Genomic DNA, 23,604 nt, shown 5'->3' with positions numbered 1-23,604 from the left:
GATACCTCCCCGCCTCACAGTGCAGAGTAACACCGGGGAAAAAACCTTTGAACTACTTTTGCTGCCCTTCTAAGCCTGTTTCCACATCAGCAAACTAAGGCATTCCTTTTTTTACTGGCCTCATTCCTTTTACTAATGACCTCACTCCTTTAACCAGTGACCTCTCACTTTCCAGGTAAAACAATCCCGATTGGACCTGCTTCAGCTTTGTGTTTCCCAAGCCCACCTTTCCTCTCCCTACCAGTGCCGGCAGGAGTCGATCCTTAACTGATCTCTTACCGCATTTCCTCTCCATTAGTTCTCTCCTGTCTCCTCTACCTAATCAACTTCTCTTCTTTTCCATCAGCTCTTCCACCAGCAGATATAAAGTGTAATCGAGTTTCTTTCCTATTGACAAAAACCCAACAAATCTCCAGCCACTTCCCTCTTGCTTTTCACAGCCAAGCCTCTTAAAATGTGTTGTCTAGGGGCGCCTGGGTGGCTCAGTCGGTTAAGCCTCCGGCTTCAGCTCAGGACAGATCTCACGTTCGTGGGTTCGAGCCCCACGTCAGGCTCTGCTGACAGCTAGCTCAGAGCCTGGAGCCTGCTTCTGGTTCTGTCTCCTCTCTCTGCCCCTCCCCCTCTCATGCCCTGTCTCTCTCTGTCTCAAAAATAAATAAAACATTTAAAAAAAATGTGTTGTCTACACCCATCCGCTGGGCTTCCTCATTCTCCTGTTTATACTCTAACCCACCCAAGCATGGCTTTCACCCCCCACACCTCTTCTCACCACTTTCTCAGAGCTACAAATACAGCATCTAAGAGAGCTGACCACTCCCTCCATGAAACTTTACATTTCCCAGACAAGACACTTCTGGGTTTCTTCCTAGCTGTGGCTGCTCTTTCACAGACTCCTCTCGGGGATTCCTCTGGCCATGGTATCATCCACTCCAGACCTGATATCCCCAAACGACTATTTCCGATCACCTCTCTGACCCCTCTGCCTTTACCTCACCCTCAACATGTCCAGATTGGGGTGTAACCATTGCCACCACTTCAGTTCCTGCCCTGCCCCTCATCGTGTGCCCTCCTCTCTGGCTCTGCCCCTGTCGTGCAAGCTAAGAAATGAAATCAGCCCATCTCTCCTAAAGTTCATGCCTGCCCACCAACCAGTGCAGCGGCTGTTTGATCGGAAATGTGCAGGATTCGTGGACCCTTCCAGGCCTGAAGTTAGGAGGACAATCGAGGGCCAGGTGTGGGAGAACTCACACAATAAAGCTTTTCAAGGAATCCTTTGGGGCCTATAGCCTCACTTGGCTCCACGATAACTCATTCAGATCACTTAAGCCTGGGGAAAACCCCAACTTTTCTCCTCCCCTCCCCCACCTCACTCACAGGCACGGGTGGGACGAGGATTTAATACTTTATTCACTAACACGGGCCAAGGGGTTGTAGTGAGGGGAGGGCACTGCTTACTGGGATCGCAGTAGGGGATTCTCGGCTTCCCAGTTCCAAGGCAGCTAGGCCTGCTGCTCCACCCCCTTCCCAGTGGGGCGGGGCGGCCCAGGTTAATGCAGCCCCAGGTTGGGGTCCCAGCGTGCCCCCGTGCCCCTGCTCCCCAGCCGGACGCCAGCAGCACCACAGCGACGAGAACGGCGGCTCAGCTGCCCTCGCACTCTGGGCAGCGCTCGGTGGCAGTGGCGGCCGTGGCGCCAGGGGGTAGCTTGAAGTCCCGGCCGCAACCAGCGCAGATATAGAGACGCCGCCGCATGTGCGCGCGACGGTGGCGGATGAAGTGCGAGCTGAGACGGAAGCGCCGGCCGCACTCGGCGCACGGGTAGGGCCGCTCCCCCGTGTGCGTGCGCGCATGCTCCGCCAGGTTGGAGCGGTGCCCGAAGCGGCGGCCGCACACTGCGCAGCGGTGCGGCTTCTCGCCGGTGTGCACGCGTCGGTGCTTAGCCAGAGCGGAGCTCTGGGCGAAGCGCGTGCCGCAGTCGGCGCATGCGTACGGCCTCTCGCCCGTGTGCGTGCGTCGGTGGCGCGCCAGGCACGAGCTGCCGCCGAAGGCGCGTCCACAGTCCGGGCACGCGTACGGCTTCTCGCCCGTGTGCACGCGCAGGTGCTGTGCGTAGTTGGAGCTCTGCGCGAAGCGGCGGCCGCAGTGCGCGCATGCGTACGGCTTCTCGCCTGTGTGGCGCCGCCGATGCTGCCGCAGGTTCGAGGCGGCCGAGAAGCGCTTGTCGCACTCGGGGCACTCGTAGGGCCGCTCGCCCGTGTGCGTGCGGCCGTGTTTGGTCAGTGCCGACTTCTGTGAGAAGCGCCGGCCACACTCGGTGCACGCGAAGGGCCGCTCGCCCGTGTGCGTGCGTGCGTGCTTGGCCAGCGTGGAGCGGCGCGCGAAGGCGCGGCCGCAGTCCGGGCACGCGTGTGGGCGCGCCGGGTCGGCCGACTGCGCTGGCGCCTCGCTCGGGACCTGCGGGGAGAGTGGGGGGGATAGGTCAGCCCTGACTGCCGGGCGCGAGAGCCGGAGACCTGGGTCTCCGCAAGCTGCAGCCTTTCAGTTCCCTGTTGTAAAAAACTGCAAAAGCAACGGTGCCCGTCTCAGGACGGCTGCGCGCTCGATATGTTCACGCTCGGTATGTTCACGAACGTATCCCAAGGCCTAGTGGTACTCTAGCTCCTCGGTATTAATTTGCCAAATATTTATTGAGCGTCTACAATGTGTCGGACTCTGTTTAGGCACGGGGGATGCAACGTTAAATTTTAAAAATTCCCGCTTCAGGAAGAATGGATAAGAAGTGCTGGTACTGGGTTAGGGAGGGGAGCGCTTAATGTAAATAGGATTGTTAAGGAACCTTACTGATAAAACGGGAGCAAAGACCTAAAGGTGAGAGAACAGGCAACGGCAAGGCCCTGCAGGGAGTTTACCTGTTGAGTTCCAAGAAGGGCAAGAAGAAATGCCTAGGGTAGAATACTTGAGTGATGGATGGGATGGTCTTGCTTGGAATCTCTCAGCTTCGGGCCAAGTAATATGAATGAGATGGGGAACCAACAGAGATGTCCGATGAGTAGGAGCAGGGAAGTGAACAGATCGGACTCAGGTTGCTGGGGTTGAGAAGAGAACCAAAGAGGGGAGAGGGCAGAAGCAGGAGCCCAGTGAGGAGGCTACTATACTTCGGCCATCTCAACACGGTGGCTCAGACCCAGGTGACAGGTGGAAAATGGAAGTGGTCTGCTTCTGGGTATATTTTGCAGTTTGAGACAACAGATTTGACAATAGATTGGGCTAGGGGGAATAATGAAAGAGAGGGGTCAAAGTGACTCCAGAAAGATTTTGAGTTTGGCCACTGCAGAAGCGAGTGGCCATCTACAGAGATGAGGGCGGTTGGAGCAGCAGGGCGGTAGGTGAAATCCGTTTTGGAGCGTACCTGCGGTTCTCCTTGACACATCTGGAGCTCAAGAAAGAAGCCTGTGCTTGGAGACTAATTGGGAAGCTGGCAGCCTGTAGGTGGTTTTGAAAGCTGAGTCTGGACGCCATCTCCCCAGGAATGGGGAGCGAGAACCTGGGGCAGCAAGATGAGCGGCCGGTGAAGAAGGCAGTCAGTGAGTGGGGCTGCAGAGCCAGGAGGGCGTGGCGTCTCAGAGCCAGGCCAGGACCAAGGCCAGGCTCTCTGATAAACTTCAGAGCAAGCACTGATCATTTTTTAAGGTGTGAAGGCAAGGCTTGAAATGGAAAATTGTGAAAATGACCCAGTTTCATGAGGTCTGAGCCTCTAGAGATAAAATCAGAGTAAGAAGAAATGCTTTGTAAGAGGCAGGTAAAGAGAAATTTTTGTACTAACAGCTGACTGAAGAGGAATATTGGGGGCACACTGCTTCCCCCTTAGAAAAGAGAATGTGCCTTCCAGCAAAATGGCATCGAGCGCCTACCATGAACCAAACAGGCAGGTTAATTCATAACCGAATGAAATACCTGGCACATAGTAAGGACAAGGAAGTGTTAGCCTCTCCCCATATTCAATCTTCACAAAGTACTTATTACTATTCTCATTTTATACATAAAGACACTCTTAAGAGGGTGAGTGATGAGAACAGGGAGGCTCTTTTCTCTCTGAAGTTGCAAGGATGGCAACTTCCAAGTCCTTCAGGATCCTTTGCAAAAAGTCAGTAGCTTTTCTGTAAGCAACTCAGAAATTAGTGATCAGCCATGGGAATTCTGATTTAAACAGTGCGTATAATGATAACAGTGATAACCATACAGTGTAAGGCTTTGACAATGCTACTTTATGTAGATTACTGTATTAAATCTTCCTGTCACCCCCTTGAATTCGGTGTTATCTTTTGATAATCAGAAAACAGAGGTTCATTGAGATTAGATTCACAAAGCCAGAGGGAGTGAGGACTGACTCTAGAGCGCTCGCACTTAAACAGTAGGCGACATTGCTTCCCTACACTAGAACAGCCAAGATGTGACAGAGGCGGGACTCCGAGACTCCAATGCTCTCCAAGAGGGATTCAAGGTTAAAATACAACTTGATACTTTAAATCAAGAAACTCCCCACAGCAGATTTGGCACAGTCTGAATTCAAGGGCATACTTTCCAGTCTTGCCCTGGTTTTGATATCTGTTGTGCTTATTTAAACACATCAGCCATTGTGGAGAGAATTTTTCTCATCGTATCTTCTTTTTCTGGCCCACTTTTCTTTGGCACCCTTCTGTAAGATGACTTTGACCAGCCTGAGGGCTTTCTTATGCTGGATTCACTGACTTAAGTGAAAGAAAATCTTCACATGAGTGGCCTTCGTATCTCCAGCTTCAGGATGCAGGGCCCCAGAAAAAAAAATTTTTTTTTCAAGTAATCTCTATATCCAACGTGGGGCTCAAACTCATGACTCTGAGATCAAGAGTCACATGCTCTACCAACAGAGCCAGCCAGGAACCCTCCAGGAAGAATCTTGGTAACACAGGCAGAGTCTAGCTCATTAAAACACCAAGCAAGTCACTCCTATCCTCTGCCTCAGTGTCCCAAGAAAGGGGAGACAGGCTAGGTGAGATATTTCCCAACTTGAGGCTGCACACCTCAAGATGCAAAGAGTACTGTACATGGTCTGTAGGGAAACTATCTTATAATCATTATATATTTATTTTCATGGACGCTAGAAAAACAATAGATCACATGAAATCCACAGTTCCATCAATATCATTATTTAGATGAAGGCAGATTTAGTTAACAAAATGATGTGAATCTATCTGAAGAATAAACAGAGGAGCACAACAGGTGAGTGATACACAGGTCACTGAAACTTGGCAAATACCAGACTAGAGGATCATTAAAGGCCTTTCATGCCTTTAATTCTACAACTAGTAGACTTGGACATTAGAATGGTATTTGTACTATAAGAGAGTACAATAAGGATACAAATATAATAATATGAAAATTCAGGGATCTGAAGTTTGTGGTTTATGGAGTGTTGTTATGTGATTAACAATAACAACAACAACTACCGTTCACTGAACATTCACTATGTGCCAGGAACTGTGCTAAGTGCTTTCCATCCATGTTCTCATTTTAAACTCTCACAATCCTTTGGGTTAGGTATCATCTGCTCCATTTCTGAATAAGGAAATAAGACTCGGCAGTAAAGTGATTACCCAAGACCCTACAGCTAATCAAAGGCAGAGCCAGGATTTGAACTGAAAGTCTGTCATTGTCCAAAATACCTATTCTCTGCCATGAGACAATTCTATCTCACTGACAAGTCTGAGGTCACCCACACAGACTGTCCCCCTCCCCTGGACTCTTAGCAGTCAGAATCTCCCCTCTTTTTGGTACAAAGTGTAAAATACGACCCTATCCTCTTGCTCCTAGTTGCAGCAACTGTGGTCCACAGATCGACATCAGCATCACTAGGAACTTGTTAGAGATGCAGAATCTCGGGGTGCCTGGGTGGCTTGGTGGTTAAGCATCTGACTTTGGCTCAAGTCATGATCTCCAATATCATGAGTTTGAGTCCTGCATCGGGGTCTGCTGACAGCTCAGACCCTGGAGCCAGCTTCAGATTTTGTCTCCCTCTCTGCCCCTCCCCTGCTCACGCGCCCTCTCTCTCTCTCTCTCCCTCCAATAAATAAACCTTAAAAAAAAAAAGATGGGGTGCCTGGGTGGCTCAGTCAGTTGGGTGTCCAACTTCAGCTCAGGTTATGACTCACAATTCTTGGGTTCAAGCCCTATGTTGGGCTCTGTGCTGACAGCTCAGAGTCTGGAGCCTGCTTTAGGTTCTGTGTCCCCCTCTCTTTGCCCCTCTCCTGCTCTCACTCTGTCTCTCTCTCAAAAGTAAATAACTGTGAAAAAAATTTTTAAAAAGAAAGATGGGGTGCCTGGGTGGCTCAGTCAGTTAAGCGTCTGGCTTCTGCTCAGGTCATGATCTCATGGTTTGTGGGTTTGAGCCCCGCATCAGGCTCTGTGCTGACAGCTAGCTCAGAGCCTGGAGACTGCTTTGGATTCTGTATCTCCCTCTCTCTCTGACCCTCCCCTGCTCACGCTGTCTGTCTCTGTCTCTCAAAAATAAATAAAAACATTAAAAATTTAAAAAAAAAGAAGAAAGAAATGCAGAATCTCAAATCCCACCCCAGACCTGCAGAACCAAAACCTTCATTTTAACAAGATCACCAGGTGAATTCTATGCATGTTAAAAGTTAAGAAATCTGACCTAGAAGAGACAAGAGCTACCCCTGGAGAAAGCAGGTCGAAAAGGTGAAGAGGGTTTTACAGGCCGAAAGACCACATGGGCAGAGTCATACAGATGAGAACTGGTCAGGTGTGTTTGAAGCCAGGGCATGGGAGAGGAGCTGAGTGATTAGAGATAAGCCAGGACATGAGGTCAGACGGTGAGAAGCTCTGAATGCCAGGCTTAGGAGCTGAGACTTTATCCTGAAGGAAACAGAAAACTACTCAAGGGTTTAAGCAAAGAGAGATAGGATTGGATGTGCATAGAACCTTCTGAGAAAATCTTTTCTATTCATTAAAGGTAGATTGGATGTTGATGGGCAGTGACAGGATACTCCAGCCCAAGTGCAGTACAATTCAGGCCTATTCTGGACAATGACTGCTCGTGGGACTGGGTGATAGCTAAAAGTCACAGAATGTTAGCACTGGGAAGAGGTTTTGAGGTCACCATTTCATAGAAACTGAGACTCAGGGAGACCACACGGCAAGTTAATGAGCTATGCTGTGGGCATGGTGCTAAATGCTGTGGGCACAGTTCATGGGATGTCTGTGTGTAATCCTCAGTTCCAACCTCCTCCCCCGAAGCCAGTAACCCAGATGATACTTCTCGGGCTAGCAGTCAAGGACTGTAACTCTCATTACTCCTTTATACAGATGAGAGAGCCAAGGCAAAGCTGGTAACTGGTACAGCTAGGATTTGCACCAGTGCTTTTCACTGCTACATGATACCATTTAGAGTCTAGTGCTACATAGGTTTGATGACTAGACATGCCCACTCCCCACATCGCCATCCTTACCTCCAGCCAGTCCAATCAGGATTCACAAAGGTCCCCTTCTCTCCATCTTTTCTCCACTGCTGTCAAAACTTTAGACCAGGCTACGAGCCTTACCTGGCTTGGTACCCCACAGCAGCCAATGTTTCTTCTAAACAGAAAATCAATCATGTCCCTCCCCCGATTTGAGACTATGTCTAAATTTCTATGTTGGCTTCCAATGCCTTTTACGCTCTGGCTCCACCTACTTCTCTGGCCTCATCTCTGAGCTTTTGCATTAGCTATTTCCTTCTGGGATGCCCTTTCTCTTCCTCCATTTACCAATCACCAAGTCTTCAAGGACCAAGTCATCTCCCTGAAGCCTTCCCCATTGCCTTGAGTTGTCTGCCCTCAGTCCTCTGTCTAGGCCTCCATGCCTCCATGTTGGCTTCCCTGTTCACTTCTAGCCCCAGGTTTCAGCCCACAAAGTTCTTTGATAGAAATTACTTGAAAAATCTCCAAAAAGATGACCTAGTGTAAGGTCTTGAACCCTAAGAAGAAGAATGAATATCAGCAGCAAATATTTATGCAGGGTTTATTATGCACAGACACAGTTCTAACTCTTCACGTGTATTAACTCAGTCCCCACAACCTCAAGAAGTGGGTGCTGTTATGATTTCCCTTTTACAAATGAGGAAACTGAGTCACAAAGAGGTTAAGAAACTTGCCCAAGGTCACACAGCTGGAAAGAGAGTTGGAGTGCACCCTAAGCTCTGGAGTCTCGGTTCTTAAGTTATAGGGCAAAGGCTGAGATTAGGGGATCCACAGGGCCAGAAGACACAGGCTGAACTAGGATGACAGGTCAAGGAGGCCTGAGGAAAATGGAACTAGACAGTTATTTTGACTGGAAGCAGTTGCCAAAGTAGTCAGCGCCCCCTCTCCCACTCCCGGCCCACCACATCCACTAGGGGGCAGCAGAACTCTCTTTCCCAGAGAAATGGCCCTTAGCAGGAAGAAATGAGAGGGAGCCTGGGCCCAGAAACCTCCCCAACAGGAGCCCTCCAGTTGGACTCAGGGCTCCTCTGGCTTGGGGTGAGAGTCCTTTAGGGTTCTGGAAAGTGGAAACATACCTGGTGGCAGTTAGGATCTCCAATGGGGAAATCTAACTCACCCCTGCTGGCCCCGGCTTAAGCCATCTCCCTTTACTAACTTTGAGACCTTGGGCCAGTCACCAAACTGTCCAGTTTCCTGGGCCTCAGTTTCCCTACCTGTAAAATGGACCAAATCCTGACTACGGTATCGATTTGCAGTACATAGAACAGTGTCTGGTGCATAGCAAATGCTACTGTCAGGTGTTCCAATTGCTGTTGCCTACCTAACCACCCCTCATTCACCCCTAAGTGTGCATTAAGTTCCCAGCTCTGGGCATCCACACCTCCTGTGTTGCACTCATCACACGGGATAGTGGCTGTGTGGTTACTTGTCAGTCTAATCCCGCTAGACATCAAGCTCCATGGGGAACCAAGGGAACCAAGGATAGCATTCACTGTCCAGCACCCAGCACAGAGTCCGGCACACCAGGTGTGACATCTGTCTGATGGCAGCATGAACAGTAGAGCAGAAGGATGGGCCACCAACTTGAGATTCTAGGTCTAAGATTCAGAGGAAAGTTGAGGCTGGACTGGTGGTTTGTCTGAGGGTGGCTGGACCTGACCAGACATAGAAGCAACTAGGCCCCCTGGTGTGGGACACGTACCTCCTTGTTGTCCAGGGGGATCTTGAGTTTCACCACCTCATATTTCTCCTCACCCTCATCTTCCTCACCCTTCACCAGCAGCACCATCTCCTCTTGCATCTCTTCCTCTTCCTCCTCCTCTGTCTGCTGTTCACCAGGCATCTTGATGTTCTGAGGCAAGGAGCTGGGTCAAAAACCCAGGACCTGCACCCACTCTCACCCACCCCTACCCCGCCCCATGGCCCTGACCCCAGCAAGGCGGTAACGCCTTGGCTTCTCCCGCCCTGCCCTGGTCTCTGGGTCTGCCCTCTTCCCTCCACCCCAGCCCAGCCCCACGCCCGAGGACCAGCTCCGAAGACACTCGTTCTCCCCACTCATCCTGGCATTCAAGGCCCCGTACAGTTCGAATCTCCAACCCCAGCAAGTCGCCACCCTCCCCACGCTGAGTCACTCCCCGGCGCCTGGGCCAGAGGCCCTGAGCTCTAGGGCAGGGTCTGGGGGCGGGATCGGGGCGGAGACCCTGGGGGAGTACTCACTCACCAGCCGCAGATTCGGCGCTAGCACAGCCCCTGGCCAGGGCGCCGGGCGGTTGGGCACTCTGCGAGGCCGCGGCTCCGGGGGCGGGGCGGGGCGGGGCCTTGCAGACGGTCTGTCATTGGTCAGGTCACGTAAACCCGCCCCCGAGGAGGAGGGGCCCAGAGAACCCAGGCTTTCGGCCAGAACTGCCCCGGGAGGGTGGCGAACCCATATCTGGCGCCGTCCGCTGTACCCCAACTCCCAGGAGCCCCTGGCCGCCCCATCCCGGCGTCCGGTTGTTACCTACCTTCAAGGATCGTCTCCTGTGGCCGCCTCGGAGGTCTCCGCTGCGGCCAAGCGCGTCTGCTCCGCCCAAAATAGGCCACGTGCGCTCCCGCCCCGGCCTGGGCCTCTCGCTGGCGCCCCGCCTGGAGGGCGGACCCGGTTGCCTGCTCACCTCTTCCCTTCCCCTCTTTTTTCCTCCTCTTCTATTTTTTCTCCTTTCCCGGAGTCGCCCTTACACCAGTCTCCTGGTGTCTGGGATGTCTTGCCTCTTGAATACATACTTCCCAAATCAACAGCCACCCAAGCCACCGCTGCCACTTAGGGTGTGGCGTGCCTACTATGCGCCAGCATTATGCTAAGTGTTTTACACACAGATCTTTGATCCATTTTACAGATCAGCTAACTGAACTTTAGGGGCAAAACTGATTTGCCTAAGTTATACAGGAAGAGTGCTCATAGCATCCCTGACAACTAATAGCCTAAGTGGGAAATTAGTAGTCCCTCTGGTCAAACCCAGTCCACAGAAGTATCTTGTTTGACCCTCAGGGTGTTTTTACTTTTTTTTTTAATTTTTAAAAATAGAGGGCTTTTACACATTTTAATTTGCCACATTTAAGAATTGAGATCTTTTATGGGGCACTTGGTGGCTGTTGGTTAGGCCTCCGACTCTGATCTCAGCTTCTCATGGTCTTGAGTTCAAGCTCTCTGCTGGGTGTGAAGCCTACTTACAAAAATAAATAAAAATTTTAAAAACGAAGTATTTTGTGGAAAGAGCTGTATTTCCCACTTCTGAAAAAGATACTTAATTCTCCCATTTTATGAATGGGGGAACTAAGATTCAGAAAAGAAAGAAAAGAGAAATAACATTCAGTAATTGCTTATAATCCTTACATCTCTTTATAACATCCCAGTGGGAATCAATAATAATGTCTTCCTTTGACAAACGAAGGACCGAAAGCTTAGAGAACTTCAATAATTTGCTGAAAGTCACAGAGCTGGTAAGTAGCAGATTTCAAAGCTCATATCCTTTCTGTTGCACCAAATGATGTTTCTGAAATGAAGTAATGTGAGGAAACTGGTGGCAGAGGTAGGACTCAAACCTGAGTCTCGGTCTCCAGAGGCCAGGGCATAATTTGGATATTGGGATTACATCTGGTCAAGCTTCTGCTCTTCCTCAGAGCAAGGAAAAGGGGGCAAATGCCTGGATACTCACACTCAAGATCACCAAGACCCACTTTGGTTGTGTTCATTCTCTTAATCAAGTATTTCTTGGGCTCTGGTAGTGCCTGGCACCATTCAGGGTATTGGAGATGCAGTAGTGAACAAAAGGAAAACAAATCTTGGTTGCTATGGAACTTTTAAGAGTGTAAAACATGTAAACAAGTAAGTCAGTAAGATAATTTCAGATAATGAAGTACATAGGGCAAGGCGATGCAGTAGAGAGTGGCTATGGTTGGGGGTTTCTTTCATGTGGATAGGGGAAGCATCTCTGAGGAAATAATACTTGCGATGAATCTTGAATGAGGAGAAAAGATTAGCCATTTGAAAATCTGGAGGAAAAGTGTTCTAGACAGAACTGCAGAGGCCTAAGGTGAGAATAAGTTTGGCCTATTTGAGGAACAGAAAGAAGGTTCATGTGCCTGGAGCCAGGTGAGTTAGCAAGGGTGAATTTAACATGGGTGATGGAGAAGAGGTAGGGAGGGGCCAGGTTATGGCTGAAGCCCCACCTCTAGCAAAAGGCGAGGCCTGTTTGCCCTGATTCGGTCAGTGGGGAGACTCTGCTGAGAACACTTAAAGTCACCACTGGAAGGGTCTCCTGCTCTGGGAAAGCTTTGGAATAGATGCTTGCAAAAAGGGAAAGAGGATCTCTCTCCATTTGCTCTACAAGTATGTATGAGCATATACCCGAACCTGAGAGATCTAGTTTCTGTTCTTGAGAATCTCATAGTCTAGTAAAAAAAAAGATTGTGATTTTTAAAAAATATATATATGAATAAATATAAATATACACTTATGAAAGGGAAAACAATAGGTGTATAAGGGTTCTGGCAGCATAGTAAGATGAGTAAGATAAGCCTAGTAAGATGAATAACCCCCTTGGAAGGGAGTACTTATTGGGTGCAGCCCTTGCTGAAGAGAGAAATGTGAAGGAACTTCAAAGATGAGTGGGGGTTTGCCATGTTGAAATGGAAGTAGCAGTTTATGGGATTGTAAACTCTTGTGAAGAGCCCATCATATGCCGAGGACACTGTTCACCAAATATTTAGTGAGGCCTGTTGTGTGCCAGGCTGCTGTTAGGACTGGGAGGTAGAAAGTTGAAGTGGAAAAGCCTTCCTTTATCTTACACCTCACCGGTCTGCATTTCAGTGTTTGCCTTCAGACTTGCTAGAACTTTACTTCAATTCCTGAGTGCCCAAGGATTTGGTGCATCCTCTTCTTTCCTCCTAGAAGACTCCAGCTCCTATCCCATCCCCCACTCTTTTTCTTAGCTTACTCCAGGTCTAAACATAGTTGCCACCTCTTTGGAGAGACCTTTGAATCGGGTAGGACTCTCTTCTGTATGTATGCTTCCTGCACAGTCCATACTACACTTGTAATTATTTGTCCAACGTCCATCTTCTGCATAGAAACTGAGGGAAGAGACTTTGTCTTATTCATCCTCCTATCCCCCATACCCAGCACACAGTAGGTAATGCTGTTGAGTGACTCATTATCCTCAAGAAGTTCTCGATGTGTTAAGTATTGAGGATAAGTAGATTCTAACCCAGGCCAGAGGTTCAGGGAAGGCTTGCAGAGGGAAAAGTAATGCTTGAAGTGTTCTGACTTGGAGAGGTTAACAAGTGGGAGGGAGTGGGGATGGGGATGAGCATTCCAAGTAATATTTGAGAGGCACAGGGCTGAAACCACACAAATGGAAGACCTTGAATGTCAAGGAGTTACGTTTTTCAGAGGAGAAATGTGGAAATACGGCAGGGATTTTAATAGGGGAGCCACACAGTCAGATGTGATTTTACAAAGTTCACGGTGTAATGCCCAAAACGCAGTATCCTCAAAGGCCAGAGACCACCAGGGAGACCGAGGCACGCATGTAAAGGCAAAGGGCTTTATTATTACGGGCTTAGGCTCGCCGGGGCCTAGACTCGGGCTCACAGACTTCACCAATGCAGTGGATCTGTGCTGAGAGCCCCGAACAAGGGCTGAGCAGGGTTTATATGGGGCTTGTGAAGGGGGCGTTACAAGAAATTGTGACACAGGTACAGTGATCCTATCATTATTGTATAACAGCATTGGCAGCAACTTTAACCATACAGTTTGTTTAGAGCGTTCGTTATTTTTGGCGGGACCCAACCACAATATTTAGAGTAGTTTTGAAATTAACCAATTACAGAGCGAGTCCAGGGTCTTGTTTGGTGACTAACAGGTTAACTTTAACGTTAGGTAACAGGGTCCTATCTAAAGTTCCTAACTGCAGGCCTCACCTTAAGGAATGTGGGGAGAGGTAGCTGGCCTTTCTGATTGGATACCGCAAGGTGGTCTCTCCTGCTCTAGGCAATGTGTAACTGCCTGATAGGTTTGGGGAAACTGAAACTTAGGCCTTCTAGTTCAGAGGGGAAACTTAAAGCCTGTCATGGCGTCTGTTTGGTTTAGCCTTACAACGGCAGGCCGACTTGGAGGTCAACTGGTTGGGAAGGGAAATACGGAAACCAGCAGGGACGATCTTCCCAAAGTCCCCAGAAGCCTCAGTTCAGACGGGTGTGTGTGCACTTAAGGACCCCAGTCTCCAAGAATCCCAGGCCTGAATGCAACATTCCAGGGTTTCAAGAGTGTATTGAACAACTTGGCAGAAGTGGGAAGACCCGGAGAAGGGCGCTCTAGCAAGCTTTCAGTGGTTTCTAGGGAAGCCTAGCGGAGGGTTAGGATCTCGCGAGAGCTTCTATCTGGGGACCATTCCCCCCTGCAGAATAGGAGACGCCCAAACCGCGAAGTTGCAAAGCAATCTTGTACTTCATTTCTCAGATGGGTTAACTGCCCTCCTCTTCTTTGTCTCTGGCCAATCAGGTCAGTTCCGCTTTCCTCCCCATTGGCGCCCTTCTCGGAAAAAGCTAGGAATTGTAGTCCTCCTCCTGATGACGTATGGATCACTGAGAAAATACGGTGGTTGTTGTTTTTTTTTTTTTTTACAGGGGTTAAAGAGGCATCCTTTTGCCCTCTCTTTGGACTATGCGGTCAAATGACCTGTTTTCCGACAAATAAAAAGGGCCTCAGGGAGGCGGGGTTTCCCAATTGACAGAGAATCAGTGCCAGGGACTTCAGTGCCTGTACTAGACGGAGAGCCACCTTTCTCCTGGGACCTGCCGCCAGAGCAACGGCGCTCACCGAACCCAGCCCACCCTGTGGCGCCAAGTGTTTTTCCTTTTAGGGGCCGCGCTCGACGTTGTGGTGTAGGTGGCATCTGTGGGCAGCCAGAACTCGGGTCTGGGCGGGGGCATCAGCTGACAAACCTGGTGGCTGTTCTCTCAACCAGATGTCACAGCAGCAGACTATCCCAACTTCATTTGATGGGGTCAAAGAGGGTAAGAGACCCTCACAAGGTGACATGACACATAGCTTCACCTGTGGTGAGGCTTTGACATCTTTTCCACCCCTCCCCTGTGCACGCACACACAAGCAGAGTCCAAGCTTCAGACAAGAAAGTTTATTGGCAAGGAGATACATGGAAGGAAATGTGGCTGTCCTGCCTTGGAGCTTCCCTGGCCTTTCCTCACTCCGGTCCTGCCCTTCTCCCAGCCAGTTTGTCTCCGCTGACGTCCGCCAGGACCTGGGCTTGGCATCGCGTGCATGAGTGCTCCTTCTGCTGTCTCTGGTCTGTCTATTCTGCCAGCATCCAGGTGTGTCAGGGCAGATGGGTCTGGGCAGTCCAAGAGCGCCCTTCCTGGCTAAGACCATGTCCAGGGGCCTGAGCCTGCGTACTGCGGTCCACACAGCAACGCTCTCCCCATCAGAAGGTTCAAGGCAGGTGCTCCTGCCTCTCTACAGCCCCAAACTCCTGAAGTCTCACTGTTGTAAACTCATAAAGTCAAACCCTGTTTGGTGCTGGCCAGGGTGCTGGCCTCCTGGGGGCAAGGCTGGGGTGGGCAGGAGCAATTCTTAACGGAGTAAGAGGCAGTAGGTATTTAGAGTTCTTTAAGGGCCCTCAGGCTAAGGCCAGTTTATTCATTCAACAAGTATTTATTGAGTGCCTACACTATTCAGAGTACAAGGCAGTGTTCTAGAAGCTGGGGGTATAGACCACACTGTCAAGGTCCCAACTGAGCCCAGCCAGGACAGTTTCCTGAGCTTCAAGGTCATGGTCTCCAATCTCTATTTCTATCTATTCACTCCTTTCTCCCATTTCTTCCCCTTCTTCTCCCTCCCACCACCTCCCCGGCCCTTTCTTCTCTGCTTAAGCAGCAGATACCCTCCCTTTGGTCTCCTGGGCCTCCACCTTCCCTGGACCCCATCATTCCAGTCCTGTTGGCGGCTCCTCTTTGAGGGGCCTTGCCCGACCATCCCCTGTACCAAAGGGCCTCAGGACCAAGTGCCCACGCTGGTGCTTGATTCGGGCAGAACTGTCACCAAAACCTTTGCCACACTCTGCACACTTATATGGCTTCTCCCCAGTGTGTGTTCGCCTATGTTTGACCAGATCTGAGCTCCGGGGAAACTCCTTCCCACAGAAGCCACACACGTGGGGCTGGCTGGGTCCAGAGGGCTGGGCTCGGACTCGGGGTCGAGGGGCCACGGGTGCTGGGCCAGGGGGGTTATGTGGCCTCAGGAGAGTGGACGGTGGTGGTGGCCGAGCCCGTTCACCTCGGTGGGTGCGGAGGTGCTTGACTCGGGCCGAGCTGTCAGCAAAACCCTTGCCGCATTCAGGGCAGAGGTAGGGTTTTTCCCCTGTGTGCACACGATGGTGTTTCACCAGGTCTGAGCTTCGGCGGAAGCCCTTGCCACACTCAGGGCACTTGTGGGGCTTGTCACCCGCCAGTGGTGGGGGTGGTTCCCCCGCCTGTGGGCCCCCAGGCTCTGGCTCCAAGCCAGGCAGGCCAAAAGGCCCATCGCCTGAGTGTGAAGGGCTTCGAGGTGTCAGTGGGGGGCTCGTGCCAAGAGGAGGTGGGGGTGGGCTTGAGCTGGGGGGTGGGCTGGGGATCAGGGGGGCCAAAGGGTAGCCTGGGAAGCTGAAGTCCTGGGGCTCCATGTGAGTGAGGCGGTGGCGGAGAAGGGTGGAGCTGAGGCTGAAGGTGCGGTCACATTCTGGACAGGCGTGAGGCCTCTCCCCGCTGTGGGTGCGGAGGTGTTTGACCCGGGCAGAGCTGTCAGCAAAGCCCTTGCCACACTCAGGGCACAGGTAGGGCTTCTCTCCCGTGTGCACCCGCAGATGCTTCACCAGGTCTGAGCCCCGGGCAAACTCCTTTCCACACACATCACAGCCAAAAGGTTTGGGCCCCAGGTGACTGCGCTGGTGGCTCAGAAGGCTGCAGCTGAGCACAAATCTTTTGCCACAATCAGTGCAGATGTATGGCTTGTCCTGGGCCTTGGGTCCCTGGGTGGCTGCCGTGGCTGCGCGGGAAGGCTGCCGTCTGGGCACCACCGGCCGGGGTGGCTGCTCCCCCCGGTGTGTCCGCTGGTGCTTTATGCGAGCAGAACTGTCACCAAAGCCCTTGCCGCAGATGCCACATTTGTAGGGCTTCTCACCCGTGTGTGTCCGCTGGTGTTTCACCAGGTCAGAACTCTGCCGGAAGCTCTTGCCACATTCGCCGCAGATGGTGGGGCGCTCACCAGCCGGGATCCTGGCCCGAGGAATCTTTGGGGGACCCTGGGCTGGCGGTCGGGCTCTGTAGGGCTTTTCACCACTATGAGTTCGCTGGTGTTTGATACGGGCAGAGCTATCCCCAAAGCCCTTGCCGCAGACCCCACACTTGTAGGGTTTCTCCCCTGTGTGGGTCCGCTGGTGTTTCACCAGATCTGACATCTGCCGAAAGCTCTTGCCACACTCACCGCACACGGCAGCCCGATCACTAGCCTGGCCCCAGCGCGGCTCTCCCAGGAGCCGGGGACCTCTGTCCCGAGCCTGAGGTTTTCCTGGTCCCTCTCTCTGGACCCACAAGTCATCCCAGGTCTGGATGCCTTCAGGTTTGAGAGAGGCATTTCCTACTCCATGACCTGGAGCCAAATCTTCCTCTTCCTTGAACCCCAAGTCATCCTCCTGGGGGGTATGTTCAAACTCATCCGGCTGAGAAATCTCCACATTCTCACTCCCTATACCTGGGGAAACAAAAGGGAGTAGTAGACCCTGCCCTTTGGCTCAGCTCCTATCTTTGATAGCAACTTCCCCAGGAAGGCTTCCTTGACAATCTGTGGTCACAAGGATGTCTCTTCTCTCTCCTCTGAACTTCTCAAACACTGATTATTGGTGCCTCTCATCAACAGTAACTTCCTTTTAACACGCCCTTAATACTGAGCTAAGCATCACTGACTCCTTGCAAACAAGCCTGTGACACAATACTATTACTACACCCATTTTACAGACATGGAGATTCCAAGAATTTAAGTCCCTCGCTTAAGGTGACAAAGTATTACACGGATAAGCACCGACATTACACTTAATCTTAACCAAAAGGCCAAGGAGCAATGGGGTTAGAAAGTATTACAACCACGTTTCTCACTCAGCTCTGTCGGATTCCCAAGCCTGTGTTAACCACTGCATTATACTGTCTCTATTTGGACAGCCTAGTATTTATTATTTCTATTTTATCTTCTTCTATTAGACCATCGTGTAATATATTACTTCAGTGACCTTGCGTGTACCTAAGAAGACCCAGACAGACGCACACCTGTCTCTCAAAATGCTTAGGGCTGGTAGGAGAGATAAGATCAAGCACAAATAATTATAATTGTGGGCTTGGAATAACTATGGTCACGAGAGAGGAAATAAGGGGATACGGCCAAGCTCTGACAGCAGAGAAAAGAGTAAACCATGGAGAGGAATGGAAGCTAAAGCTGGAAAGGGATGCTGGGACTACATTAAGCCTGTAAGGCCTAGATCGAACACCACGTTAAGGCTTTTAGAATGCAGAAAGGAAGTAGGGAAGGTTTTTGAGAAGGCAAACAGGATTACATTGGGACTTGGATCAGTGTGGCTGCTGAGTGCATCGCTGAAAAGGGCTGTGGGGAGGCTTTGCAATTCTCAAGATGAAACAGAACGAGGCCTGAAGTAGGGCAGAGGCAGTGAGGCTGCTGATGACTGTCCAGGAGCGGGGAGAGTCCTTGCGATGATGCCCCTCACCGCCTGACGCACAGTAGGTGCTCAGAAACTCTGGCTCCCTCCCTCGATTTTTGCTCCCCTCCCCCTCCTCCTGGAAGCACGGTTCACGTCCGATTTTTCTAGGTTTCGGCCAGACAGAGCTAGCACCAGAGTCCCCACCCAGCCTTTTACCTGCCCGTGGCGGGGCACCGCCCCGACCCTCACCTGTGCGGGCGCCTCTCAGCTGCTCCCTCTCCTCTGCGCCCTGGAGATCCGGGCCCCAGGGCTCCACCGCGCGCTCCATCGCCCGCAAGCCGCCCTGAGCAAGGGGACAGACACAATCCCACGGTCACACAGCCATGTGCGGCCCGCGGCGCCCTGTCGCTGCCCTCTGCCGGCCAGCGCCGGCACCGGGCAGCGGCCGGGTCTGATGTGCGGGGTGCGGTTCCCGAGGACCCCCGCCCGCGCCGCCGGCGGTCCCTGCACCTGCTGCTCCTTCCGGCCCGCAGCGCCCCCTTCTTCTCCCAGCCGCCTCCCGCTGTGCCACACCGGCGCCCTCACGAGCTCCTTGGCCGGGTTTCGCTGCCGGAGCCGCCGGCGGCCGGGGAAAGCGGGCTCCGCGCCAAATGGGGAGGGGGCTCGGACCCAGGCGTCCCGGGGGCGGCCGCCGGGGGCGGGAACGGGAAGCGGAAGCGCTAGGCCGCACCAAGCCGCTCTAGGACTTGGGAGGAGCTGCAAACCTGTGGAGGCCGCCCGCGTCCTCCGGCGCTCGGTGGCCAGCGGAAGGCCGCGTGCCGCGGAGAGGGCTACTCTAAGCCGAGGACAGTTGCCCGAACTCGGTGGTATTAACCGTGTACCTCCTGGGTTGGAGCCGGGTGATGAGGGCCGAAGACTCTTCTTAATTGTCGCTGTGTCGGGCCACCTGCGCCGACCCCCGGGGCTGGCCGACTGCGCCAGCCACCCTGGCCCGGAGAGACAAAGAGAGATGGAAGACTGACCCAGGGAGAGGGGTGGGGGAGAGACCAAGGCAAACAAAGGGCGGTGGAGACCCCAGACGGGGCGGGGGCGGGGCGCCGAGACACAGGAAACAAAGCGCGGCGGGTCCGAGAGGCCTGGGGCCGGGAATGGGGAGGGGATGGGGGCTGGGCTGCGGGAGACCGAGGCCGGAGCAGCAGCTTGAGGCTAGAAGCAGACGCCTGGGAAATGCTGGGGAGAGACAGCCGTTGAAATCAGGCCCGGGGCGGAGACCCTGAGCCAGACACAAAGTCGTAACCCAAGAACTCCGAGTCAGAACGCAAAAGCCGAGAGAGACCGAGAGACAGTGGTGCACCGAAAATACTGGAGCAAAAGATTGGCCTCCAGAGACAAAGAGATGTAGAAACATAATAGATATGGAGTCATTGGCGCACAGTCGGAGGATCTATAAGAAAAGGAAGGGAATCTGGAGAGAAGCAGGTCCAGAGGCAAAGGAACAAAAGACAGAGAAACTGGCAGAGACAAAGAAAAACACAAAGAAATAGGCCATTGGGTGACTAGGGACAGGTCGACCACCCTACAAAGGCCACACCCAAGGAGAGGCTAAAACATTAAACTCTATTTCCCAGCTTGATGGGGCCATTCCAGTGGACCTGGGGCATGATCCCCAGTATCTATACTCGGGGCAAGCTTGCGTTTGCGGAAAGGGGGAGTTCTTGGAAGTGTTTGTTTATTATCTGATGATAAGGGAGGGGTGACCGAGGTTTGAATATTAATTCACATTTATTAGTACCTCAATGCTAAGCCAAGAGTTGGGATAAAGAGATGAAACACAGGTAAGATTTACCCTTGGATGCTACCAGTTTTAAGGGGCATATACACAAACCATGAAAAAGAATTTAAGAGTGTGGTTACGTGCACAAGTTCAGGATAGTGTGGGAGAGCAGGAAGCATTCTGAACTGTGTGAGTGAGACTTCGTGGTTCTAGATGATTCCTATGCATGGATATTAGACACTGACAGAAACTAGGATCACAGACCAATTAGCACATATTTAGGGATCAGAAACCAGTATCTAGACACTGTCTAGGCCCTAGACTTAAACTCCCCAGGGAGTTCTTGATCCAGTAGAATATGGAGATGTGCAAAGGATGAGACATCTATACCAATCTGATAAAATATAATAGGAATGTAGTGCAGAGAGAGATACCTTCTGTAGTGGCTGTGGACTTCATCTTTAAGGCCATTTATGTGGAGTCTGATTCCTGACCTTGTCACTAGTGTTTGACCCTGCAGAAATTATTTCCTATTTCCTAAACTGTAAAATGGGAATGATGATACCGAATTTGAATGGTTGAGGATTAATATGTATAATATGCGTAAAGCACTTAGCCAAAAATACCAGCTTTTACTTGTTGGGCTGGAATGACCAAGAAAGAAGGTGATATTTTTGAGATAATCCTGACAGAACAGCTGAGATTTCGGCAAAGTCCAGAGCTGGCTGGGGCAGGGGCCAAATGAAGAACTCCAGGCAGAGGGAATGAAATGAACAATTGCCTGTACACTAACTGAAAACCTACTATGTGCTAGAAGCTTGAGATCTAAAGATGATTAAGATCTACCCTCAAAGAGAATAGAGAGTAGTTCTGTTTTAATGCATCATGATGTCTTGAGTTTACATAATAGGAAAGCAGTGGAAGCTAGAGTGGTATGTTTATTCATTTGTTCCACAAACATTTCTGAGGGTCCCCCATGTGCCAGGCACTTGTACTGGAAAGCAGAGATACGAGGGTACCAAATGGCAAAGGGCTAGCCCCTCTTGGAGGAACCTTCCCCTGAAAGGTGGCCACGCCCACACACCATACTCACTCTCAGAGCTAGCTTTGAGAAGAGAAAGCCTGAAGTTACTAAGTCGGAACCTGAACTCGGGTCTAAAGATACAGAAGCCCTTCTAGGGTCGCCAGGTGGGGCCATAGGTTGCTATGCAGATTTGATGGCAAGATTAAAAAGAACTAATCTAGATAATTAAATATGAAAACAGTCCACCATATATTGCCCCATAGGAATCTCAAGGCAGGATCTTCCTCCCTCTGAACAGGCCCCAAACCATGTGACATGAATGATTAGACAAAATTGTTTGAATAATAAGCATGGAAATGGAATAGTATGTCACTAGTAATTCATGTCATCTCTACACTAGACAAGTCAAGAGGCTTTCCCCGCAGGGCAATTTGCTAAAATGCACAAATGCCTTAGATATGTGACTTCCTTTGATTCAGTAATTCCCCTTCCCCTAAGGAAGTGGGACAAGTACACAGTGATAACACCACAAACATGTCCATCCCATCTCAGCATTGTTTATCACTGGGAAGAAAGGGAATCAACCTAAATACCAAATATCTATAAATAGACACATGAAAAGATGCTCAACATCACTGATCAGGGAAATGCAAATCAAAACTATAATGAGATCTCACCTCACACCCATCAGAGTGTCTAAAATCAACAACCCAAGAAATAGGTGTAACAAAGATATGGGGAAAAAGGAGCTCGTGGGCACTGTTGGTGGGAATCCAAATGGGTGCCGCCACTGTGGAAAACAGTATGGTTTCCTCAAAAAGTTAAAAATAGAAATACCCTATGATGCAGCAATCGCACTGTTGGGTATTTACTCAAAGAATACAAAACCACTAATTTAAAGGGATATTTTTGCACCCCAATGTTTATAGCAGAATTATCAACAATAGCCAAACTATGGAAAGACCCCAAATGTTCATCAGCTGATGAATAGATAAAGAAGATGTGATACGTATATGCAATGGAATGTTACTCAGCCAGAAAAAAGAACAAAATCTTGCCATTTGCAATGACATGAATTGAGCTAGAGTATGATGCTAAATGAAGTCAATCAGAGAAAGAGAAATACTGTATGATTGGACTCATGTGTGGAATTTAAGAAACAAATGAGCAAAGGGCGGGGGAGAGAAACCAAGAAACAGACTCTTAAATATGGAGAACAAATTGATGGTTACCAGAGGGGGGGAGAGTGGATAAATTGACTAAATAGGTGATGGGATGAAGAAATCCATCGGTTGTGATGAGTGCTGGGTGATGTCTAGAACTGCTGAATCATTATATGTACACCTGAAGCTAATATAACACTGTGCTAATTGGAATTAAAATAAAAACTTAAAAAAAATTTTTTTAATGTTTTATTTATTTATTTTTTTAATGTTTTATTTATTTTGGGTACAGAGAGAGATAGAGCATGAGAGGGGGAGGGGCAGAGAGAGGGAGACAGAATCTGAAGCCGGCTCCAGGCTCTGAGCTCGCTGTCTGCACAGAGCCTGACGCGGGGCTCGAACCCACAAACGTGAGATCTGACCTGAACCGAAGCCGGCCGCTCAACCGACTGAGCCACCCAGGTGCCCCTAATGTTTTATTTTTAATACAGAGAGAGACAGAGCATGAGGGGAGGAGGGGCAGAGAGAGAAGGAGACACAGAACCAGAAGCAGGCTCCAGGCTCTGAGCTGGCTGTCAGCACAGAGCCTGATGCGGGGCTCGAACCCACGAACGTGAGATCTGACCTGAGCCCGAGTCCGAGGCCTAACCGACTGAGTCACCCAGGCGCCCAAAAACTTTTTTTTAAAAAAGCACTCATCAAATTGTTAAATGTCATTCTTCTAAAAATAAATGAACATGTCAAAAAATAATATAGATGTGTATTTACTATAGAACAATGTACAAAACATATTAAGTGACAAAAACAGAATTCCAAAGTTATAGTATGATCGTAGTTTTGTAAATAACGTTTATTCACATTTGTAGAGATAGGAGAAAATCTAGAAGGATAAACATCAAAATGGGGTTATATCATGGTAGTGATATTAGATGTATATATTTGTTTAAATTTTTTTAAGGTTTACTTTTGAGAGAGAGACAGTGTGAACAGGTGAGCAGAGAGAGAGGGAGACACAGAATCCAGAGCAGGCTTCAGGCTCTAAGCTATCAGCAAAGAGCTGAACGCGGGGCTCGAACTCATGAACTGTGAGATCATAACCTGAGCCAAAGTTGAATGCTTAACCAACTGAGCCACTCAGGTGCCCCTAAAGGCATATGTTTCTATTCCATTTGCATTTTCTATCTTTTTCTGTGAGACTGTGTTGATTATACAGCAAATAAATGACTATACATGTTCTTTTCTTTTTAATTTTTTTAACATCTATTTTTGAGAAAGAGACAGACACACACAGAATGTGAGCGGGGGAGGGTCAGAGAGAAAGGGAGACACAGAATCAGAAGCAGGCTCTGAGCTGTCAGCACAGAGTCTGACGCAGGGCTCAAACCCACAAACCAT

The 23,604-nt window shown here is 50.3% G+C and overlaps 2 protein-coding genes across 6 annotated transcripts; both read right to left on the bottom strand.

The window, feature by feature from the left end:
• Positions 1–1,386: 1,386 nt before the first annotated feature.
• Positions 1,387–10,121, bottom strand: ZNF771 (zinc finger protein 771). Of its 3 annotated transcripts, none has more exons than XM_029948172.1 (3): positions 10,014–10,121; positions 9,212–9,361; positions 1,387–2,452 (listed from the first exon to the last, which is right to left on the bottom strand). In XM_029948172.1, the coding sequence occupies exons 2-3, from the start codon at positions 9,350–9,352 to the stop codon at positions 1,640–1,642; spliced, it is 954 nt and encodes a 317-aa protein (XP_029804032.1). In that variant the 5' UTR covers positions 9,353–9,361; positions 10,014–10,121; the 3' UTR covers positions 1,387–1,639. The 3 variants fall into 3 exon arrangements, with proteins under 3 accessions (XP_029804032.1, XP_029804031.1, XP_029804033.1); XM_029948171.1 differs by lacking the exon at positions 10,014–10,121 and adding an exon at positions 9,731–9,811; XM_029948173.1 differs by lacking the exon at positions 10,014–10,121 and adding an exon at positions 9,591–9,677.
• Positions 10,122–14,672: 4,551 nt separating this feature from the next.
• ZNF48 (zinc finger protein 48) lies at positions 14,673–19,347 on the bottom strand. Of its 3 annotated transcripts, none has more exons than XM_029947192.1 (3): positions 19,130–19,347; positions 18,498–18,591; positions 14,673–17,293 (listed from the first exon to the last, which is right to left on the bottom strand). In XM_029947192.1, the coding sequence occupies exons 2-3, from the start codon at positions 18,574–18,576 to the stop codon at positions 15,492–15,494; spliced, it is 1,881 nt and encodes a 626-aa protein (XP_029803052.1). In that variant the 5' UTR covers positions 18,577–18,591; positions 19,130–19,347; the 3' UTR covers positions 14,673–15,491. The 3 variants fall into 3 exon arrangements, with proteins under 3 accessions (XP_029803052.1, XP_029803053.1, XP_029803051.1); XM_029947193.1 differs by lacking the exon at positions 19,130–19,347 and adding an exon at positions 19,013–19,057; XM_029947191.1 differs by lacking the exon at positions 19,130–19,347 and adding an exon at positions 18,759–18,972.
• Between the last annotated feature and the right edge of the window lie 4,257 nt (positions 19,348–23,604).

The sequence above is a fragment of the Suricata suricatta genome, chromosome 8 (assembly GCF_006229205.1).
Source record: "Suricata suricatta isolate VVHF042 chromosome 8, meerkat_22Aug2017_6uvM2_HiC, whole genome shotgun sequence".
Classification (NCBI taxonomy): Eukaryota; Metazoa; Chordata; class Mammalia; order Carnivora; family Herpestidae; genus Suricata; species Suricata suricatta.
The sequence above is the reverse complement of the archived record's forward strand: the minus strand, read 5'-3'. Positions and strand labels throughout refer to the sequence as shown.

What these genes read in the sequence shown, in the direction of transcription:
- ZNF771 (XM_029948172.1), bottom strand. Translation starts at nt 9,352, where the DNA reads ATGCCTGGTGAACAGCAGACAGAGGAGGAGGAAGAGGAAGAGATGCAA. An exon ending in TCCCCCTGGACAACAAGGAG is followed by an intron (nt 2,453 to 9,211) that starts GTACGTGTCCCA and finishes CTCTCCCCGCAG; the next exon opens with GTCCCGAGCGAGGCGCCAGC.
- ZNF48 (XM_029947192.1), bottom strand. Translation starts at nt 18,576, where the DNA reads ATGGAGCGCGCGGTGGAGCCCTGGGGCCCGGATCTCCAGGGCGCAGAG. An exon ending in GCTGAGAGGCGCCCGCACAG is followed by an intron (nt 17,294 to 18,497) that starts GTGAGGGTCGGG and finishes TTGTTTCCCCAG; the next exon opens with GTATAGGGAGTGAGAATGTG.